The sequence below is a fragment of the Haplochromis burtoni genome, unplaced genomic scaffold (assembly GCF_018398535.1).
Source record: "Haplochromis burtoni strain Fernald_Lab_line unplaced genomic scaffold, NCSU_Asbu1 Contig_359, whole genome shotgun sequence".
Classification (NCBI taxonomy): Eukaryota; Metazoa; Chordata; class Actinopteri; order Cichliformes; family Cichlidae; genus Haplochromis; species Haplochromis burtoni.
The window spans coordinates 194,798-202,308 of NW_024582720.1; the positions used below are offsets into that span (position 1 = coordinate 194,798).

The 7,511-nt window shown below is 47.7% G+C and overlaps 1 protein-coding gene across 1 annotated transcript; it reads left to right on the top strand.

The window, feature by feature from the left end:
• The first annotated feature begins 477 nt into the window (after positions 1–477).
• Positions 478–4,448, top strand: LOC102307286 (cystatin-F). The gene is made up of 4 exons (XM_005943019.3): positions 478–762; positions 3,381–3,559; positions 3,683–3,802; positions 4,236–4,448. The coding sequence occupies exons 1-4, from the start codon at positions 717–719 to the stop codon at positions 4,317–4,319; spliced, it is 429 nt and encodes a 142-aa protein (XP_005943081.1). The 5' UTR covers positions 478–716; the 3' UTR covers positions 4,320–4,448.
• The last annotated feature ends 3,063 nt before the right edge of the window (positions 4,449–7,511 follow it).

A 7,511-nucleotide genomic window follows, 5' to 3' on the forward strand; every position in this document is an offset into this window, starting at 1 on the left:
ACACATCCAGTCATCCACCCATTCACACACACATTCACACACTGGTGATGGCAGCTACATTGTAGCCACAGCCACCCTGGGGCGCACTGACAGAGGCGAGGCTGCCGGACACTGGCGCCACCGGGCCCTCTGACCACCACCAGTAGGCAACAGGTGAAGATCTCTTATTCTTTCTAGAATAAGTTTTGATATTGTTGTGTTATCAAGCTCTGTGAGGTTTCCTGAAGCTGAGTTTGTTCATTTTTATTCTAACTGGTCCCGCTGGTCTCAGCAGGACCAGTTCTGGGTTTAGTGGAACATCATTAGGAGTCACTTCCTCTCCTTTGTCTCTGAGCTCGTCTTCAGCACGTTCACCCTTTGAAAAAAACTCAGTGAAAGCCAACAGGAAGTGCAGTCACACAGAGTCAGGAAGTCCTCATTAACCCTTCCTGTCCCCAGCCTGCGATAAACTTTCACACATGTGCAGAGCTGCAAACGTTTTGCACGCCCACAATGAGCCTGTGACTGCTTCACCCTCATCTAACAGGAAGGAGGAGAGGTGAGAGAGGAGGAGGTGGAGCCTGAGGTGACTGATTAGTATCAGCTGAGTCAGATCTGAGAGTGCAGCAGGAACCCTCGCTAATCTAAACAGGTACAGGAAGTGACGTCAACGAGGCAGCGGACGGACCTCTCTGTGGTCTGAGACTCGACACTTTGCAGGAAGCTCAGTGAGAAGGATGGAGGTGAAGATGCTGCTGCTCGTGTTTGTGCTCGCCGCTCTGGGTAAGACTCTGTGTGTGTGTCTGTCTCAGCACAGTCAGAGGTTAAAGCTGAACTCAGGTCTGTGCAGGTCGGGGCCCTGCAGCAGCTCCACTTTCTTTAAAACAAAAACTATGCAACTTCAACTTCAAAGCGGCGACTTGTCCCAGACATGAACAAGAGCTTAATGTGGTGGAAATGAAGATAACTGCTCTGCAGACAGTTTCTGATCAATGGAAAATGCCCAGATATTTTAGAAAGTTGATCAAATATGTACTTCTTGTGCTGAGCGTCAGCTGAGCGTCGTCACCATGGCCTGCGTTTATCATCCTGATCAGTGTTGGTTTACATGTGTGGGATGGCTGCTGCGTTGTCAGCTTCTGATATCTTAAAACAGTTTAAACTAAACGAGGCCACGCTGTCGTCACTGAAGTCCACCTTTGGCACATTTCAGACTCGATGGTCACGATCCTGCCTGCATGTTTAGACGATGTTGAGGTCTGCTCGTCCCACACCTGCAGTGTGGTGACCTCTGCTGACCTGCTGAGGTCACCTTCTGCCAGACTGACATTTCTGCTGCAGCGACGCTCACTTTGTCATGTCAGCAGATTTATGGGCAACCTTCAAACATTCATCCCACATCTTAAAAACAGAAACGCTGGACTTCTGGAAGTCTCTGGGCTCTCTGTAAGTCTGTGGATGTTGCTGTGTCCCATACACCGCACCGTTACTGGTTTCATTAACGACCCGTTAATCGCTGTAGAGGTTCGCTCACCATGACCTGTTTACAACTTCAGCCTTCACACCCAAACACCGGAAACCTCATCAGCAAGACTCAAACAAGTGAAAACAGAAACAAAGATCGCTGCATGACTAAACTAATAACTGTCTCAGTTTATGAGTGAGAGGCTGTTCAGACTACCGTCCTGCTAAATTCTCTCGTTTAAACGAAGTCGGGTTGCTGTTTGCGCTCAGAGCGAGGTGGCTGCAGACATGATGTTTGAAGTAATGTGTATGTTCAGTCTGGCGTGTTGAGCTTGATTTTCATCAATATTAGACCAGAGAGGCAGTGACACCACGAGTGCAGCGGGCTGATGGGAAGGAAAGATTTTCATGTGAATTTCAAGCTGCTGCTCTAGACGAATGCCATGTGTAATCATCATTAAAGATCAGAACCAGCATTTTTTCATTAAAAAATTACTGTGATGCCTTAATCTGATGAACATATTTGCTTTATAAGCATTTTAACTGTGATCAAAGCGTGTATCCATGCAGGTCAGACCCACAGATACCTGAGACCTGTACACCATAAATAAACTACAGGCACAGACAAATGAACGCTGTTAGTTTGGCCTTCAAAAACTAGGTGTCACAGCCTGTGCAATGCTCCGGCTCGTCGTTCCAGCATGAAAGGTAAAAACTGTTTAGACATCTGAGCGTGTCAGAGATGCTGAGACCACGTCTGCCTTTATGTCAGCCGTTTTTCAAAAGGCTCTAAAAATGTCAAACTACTTAAAAATTAAAAGATGCCTAGATGATGTGTGTTATGTGTGTGAAACGAGCTAAAACACAGTACAGTGTCTTTAAATGCAGTGAGGCAACAGGAAGTGCTTCTGTCACCACAGAAAAATGGTTCTTCCTCTTAGACCACGTACCCTGTCTGACTCACCATCCCCACAGCCAATCACCACAGAGCGTCCCCCTGACTGATCCACTCTGTCTCATCAGCCTGTTTCCTGTGGCTGTTTTGACAGTTTGACACCCGCCTAAAACTTCACTTCTCTGAAAATGTCTTAAGTTTATACCTAAATGTTCAGCCTGAGTATTCCGAGCTGTACAACATTCAAACATGAAGCTGAACTGATCACTGTTCTGTTTGAAAAACTTTATGGAAACTCTGTGTTAACTCATCCGTCCTCTCCTGCGTATCGCTATCAGGGCTGTGGGGGGGCTGCAGGCTATCCCAGTTACCATAGGGCGAGAGGCGGGGCACAGATCGCCAGTCTGTCTCAGAGCTAACACGGACAGTCGGATGCATTCACACCTGAGGGCAACAATATTCATTCAATTCAACTTTATTTATACAGCACCAAACCACAGCAAGAGCTGAAGGTGCTTTATATTGTAAAGACCCCCAAATAACACAGAGAACAATCGGACGCCCCCCTGTGAAGAATGACTTGGTGACAGTGTGTAACGTCGGGTTGTGTTTAGTGGTTGAGAGGAGGCGGCAAAACACTTAGCAGGGTAGCCAAAAGAATACACACTCACGCTGGCGTTGGGAATTCCACAGTGTGTTGTTTAATATACCTTCTCTTCATCAACCATATAAGCCCGGTTGAACGGCTGCAGCTTAACAAACATAGCGCACAGTGTTCGTACAACCCATAACGTTGCAAACAAAGGTGTCTGGAGAGGTAAAACATAAAATCCGTCCCTCCTCATGTACTAGCGTGCAAGCACATGTCCACACCATCACAGAGAGAGCAGTGGCACAAACTGATGAAACCATCAACCCTCGACTTGGGTGTCTAAAAGGGACACCACACCATAGTGGCTGTTACAAGTGGAAAGGAAAAACACCCTTTTAACAGGAAGAAACTTCTGACACGTCTCTGACGGGAGGTGCTCTTCTCTTCCAGAGGGAACGTTGGTGTCTGGCTGGCATCATCGCCCCTCCATGCCCGGGTCCCCACACAACATCAGCAAGAATGACCGTGGCCTCCAGCAGGTTGTCCTCAACGCCACCTACTTCTTCAACAACGAATCAAATGACGCCTTCCTCTTCAAACCCGCCACCATCGACAGAGCACAGAAGCAGGTATGACGGGGTCAGAGTTCAACCACTGCATCTGCAGGAAATATGGCAGGCGTGGGTTCATGCTGGCGTAGGGGGCGGTTCCATGTGAGGTGCACGCTAAGTGTGTGTGTGTGTGTGTTTCAGATTGTTAAAGGAGTTCGGTACATGGCAGATTTTCAGATTTCCAGAACGGTGTGTCGTAAACGGGACAAGAACAACGACCTGTCCAGGTGTGACTTCCAGCCACCCGGTCCGCTCCACCAGGTGAGTCTGAGCTGCCAACTGTAGAGGAAAGACTAACCCTAACCCTTTCTTGCTTAACTTTGACTCCATCCAAACTCTGAGAAACAGGATGTGTCATCTGTTATAATAAAACCTTTAATGAGAGCATTACAGGAGCAGAGAAGACTCTGTCAGGATGAAGATTGAGGTCGAGCCCCCTCGTCTCATCAGAGAGTCTATACAGTCGCTCAGTACAATACTGTAAAGCCTCAGAAACAAACACTGTGAGCTGCAGTGCATCATGGGAAATTTGTGCAGTATTGTTGATGCCAGAGACAGTTTGAAATAATTTGAAATAAAATGATTACATAAAACCACTTCCTGCAGTATTACTGGAAATCCTGGCAGTGGAAGTACTGCAGTAAAACTTGCAGTAGTGCATGTTGTACTGTAAAACGATTCTTCTGTTTTTCAGGTGTTTCAGTGTCACGTGGATGTTTGGATGATTCCTTGGGAAAAACCACAGAAGAAGAATTTCAACTTACTTTGCAAACAGTGAATGCAGCAGCTGACTCCTCCCCCTCCTGCCGCTGTCGCCCGTCTTCATCCACTGAATAGAAACTGTCAGTTGTCCACGTTCATCTCTGTTCTCTGAATATTTCAGTATTAAAGATGAAACTGAACTCTGCGTGCGTGAACGTCTTTATTTCAGCGATAAATCGACCCATCGAACAGTCTCTGAGTTTTGAGGTTTCTCAGTCGAACATCTGTCAGAGCTCAGCGACACTGGACTTTAAATCCTGCTGTGGCTGATGGAGGACGAGGCCCCCTGCTGGTCAGACTGTGAACGCCTCCGCTTGCTCCATTAAAACCGTTTGTCATGAATCCATGCAGAGAGGAGTATGTGGCTCATCTTTCATTTAAAAGTGCTCTTTGTTTCCGGAGCTTTGGCGTGTCTGTGGCTCACGAGGACCAGCTGAAGGTTGTAACTGGAAGTCTGGCTGTTCCAGGCTGCAAGTCCTACACCAGGACAGATTCAAATGGCACTATTAACCCTTTAAACCCTAACCGGTCGCCAGCGATGGGTTAGGGTTTAAAGCTGGGGTGGGTTCTCCACGCCTCGAGGGCCGGTGTCCTGCAGGCTTTAGATATCACCCTGGGTCAGTTGCCCACCCCTGCTTTAAAGGGTTAATCACTCTGAGGCAGAGCAGAACAGCATGATGTAGGAACCAGACGCTTGTCCTCACACTGCAGACACAGCCAACCAATGGGCTTTGATCAGGGGTCATGACAATTTGCATATTAAGGATCCTAAACTGACCTCCTCGCCCGTTGTTAGTCAGCGTCAGTGCAGATGTGCTGTTTATGAGGTTGGGGACCTGCAGTCAGCTGAGACTGAAGACGTCACCTGATGATGCTGAAAAACATCCAGATGGACAGAATCGACTTTTTAGGATGAATTGATCATGTTTGACAAAGAAAGCCGACGATGCTTCACGTGTTCTAAGAGCACGCCGTCTCACAGCAGGTTGTGTTGTTATATATTACATGTGCATGCTGTGTGGGATGTCTTTGAGGTTCTGTCTCCTTAACCTGACAAAAGAGCCTAAAAACCAAGAAGCTGTGATTCTTGCAGGTGTGCTCGAGACATCATCGGATGCATGAAATAAGGACTCTGGAGCTCTGCGGTGGGAGAACCGTTACTTCTTCTTTGCCCTGTATTTTCGGTTCTGCACCTGTCGAGGAGCATGAGGAAGTTGTGCATGGACTCTTTTAGTTCTCTGTGACAGACGGAGTACCGTACAACAATAAAGTATTTGACCTCTGACCTCAGAGCTTCCTCTTTGTCACGCTGACCTGCTGTATGTGTAAAGACTGTCAGGAGAAAACCTGAGCTGCAGAGTCGGTGACAAACTGTGTAATGTAATATTTTATGAGCTCGAGTTACTCACCGGTAATCTACACAATCTGTGTAATCAGAGTAAACCTAAATGATGGATGATATCACGCGTGGAGCTACAGACACGGTGGCTCAGCTGGGTGGTCCATCCTCACCCCCCCGGGGGGGCTTTAGTCTCAGTTTCTGAGCTTGTTGTGTTTCTTTAAGCTGCACCGTCACTGGGCATTCCTTTTCATCACCACCAGGTGGCAGCATCACACCAGCACAGAACCTGAGGGGAACTTAAACTCAGCTGGTGCTTCAGGCAGTTTGTTCACGTCCTGCAAGCTCGTTTCAGTCTGAGCATCCTCTCAGCCTATTTCATCTGTTATCAACACAAAAAACAAAACACCCTCCACTTCAGTCTGTCTGTGGGAGTCTGCCTCTGGATTACATCACTCATGGAGACTCAGTATGATCTGTGAGGAAGACGAAGGCTGCGATAACAGTTCAGTTTTTATTGAAAGGCTGCAGGACATTGGTGTGAAAAGACGCAGTGCGACTGAAATACAGAGCTCATCACAGAGAGAGAAACACATTTGGCACAAAAGAAAATCAACAGAAGCACTGCTCAATCATCACTGTTCAGGTAAAAAACAGAAACGCCACCAAACTGGACGACTTCACAAGATCACCGTGAAGTTCTCCGGCTGTGAGGAAACCTGTGGCTCCGACGTCACACTGATGATGTCACAGAAACGCTGCTTCTCTACACGGATCCGAGTTAGAGATAACGACACGCTGATCAGGAATTATTAGGAGGCCAGTGCGTTTCAGCCTCGGGCTCCTTCACCGTCTCCAATCTCAGGGTTTGTTTGTTCGGCTCGTCCGTCGTGCTCTGACCTGCACGAAAGACGCTGCACGACCTAACGCTCTCCTGAGGTCGAAGGTCAAACAGGAAGTCGACAGCCAGTTTGGATCATTCGTCACATTTATAAAACAAAATGATTCAGTTAAACGTCCTCCAGTGGTTCCCTCAGTTTTTACACATTTTCCAGTTTTGAAGATTAACGGACAAATACTGAAGAACTTCAACCCAAAGATTATTATAAAATCTGCTAATGCTAAGCAGCTCATTCAGTGCATGTGAAACATTGTCCATACTAAGCCACTAAACCGCCTGAATTATAAAATCAAACTAAAAAAAAAAGCACGCGTCAGTCTTCAGTGGATGATTGAAATGTCTTTACAGGGACCCATTCTGCTCGTTTCCAGCTGCTTATTTCTAATATATGAGCAGCTTTGCATAACTTCCAGTTCAGAATAATCCTTCTGTGTCTGTGCTTGGATCATCCTCTGTCTGAAACAAGCTGCTTCAGCTCCCGTCTCTTTAAGCCCCTCCTCCCTCAAAGCCCACTGTCCTCTGACTGGCCAGCTTCCAGAGGCCTGCTGAGGGGCAGCACGGAGCTGCTGAGTTGTACTGACTGCAGCGGCTCTGGCAGTCGGAGGAAATCTGTGGCGTAACGACGTCAGCGCATCAGCAAAACAGGAAACAAACGGAAACGTTTAAAGTCGGTGACGTTTACACGGAAACCAAAGCTGCTCGTCTTTAATACACGAGCAGAATAAGACGTATTTGTAGGGTTAGACGAGTTAGACGAGCAAGAGGAGCAGGAGGACAAGAGGAGGAGGAGAAGGAGGACAAGAGGAGGAGGAGGAGGGCAAGAGGAGGAGGGCAAGAGGAGGAGGAGGAGGGCAAGAGGAGGAGGGCAAGAGGAGGAGGACAAGAGGAGGAGGGGGGCATGAGCAGGAGGACAAGAGGAGGAGGGGGGCATGAGCAGGAGGACAAGAGGAGGAGGGGGGCATGAGCAG

What these genes read in the sequence shown, in the direction of transcription:
- LOC102307286 (XM_005943019.3), top strand. Translation starts at nt 717, where the DNA reads ATGGAGGTGAAGATGCTGCTGCTCGTGTTTGTGCTCGCCGCTCTGG. An exon ending in GTTTGTGCTCGCCGCTCTGG is followed by an intron (nt 763 to 3,380) that starts GTAAGACTCTGT and finishes CTTCTCTTCCAG; the next exon opens with AGGGAACGTTGGTGTCTGGC. An exon ending in TCGACAGAGCACAGAAGCAG is followed by an intron (nt 3,560 to 3,682) that starts GTATGACGGGGT and finishes TGTGTGTTTCAG; the next exon opens with ATTGTTAAAGGAGTTCGGTA.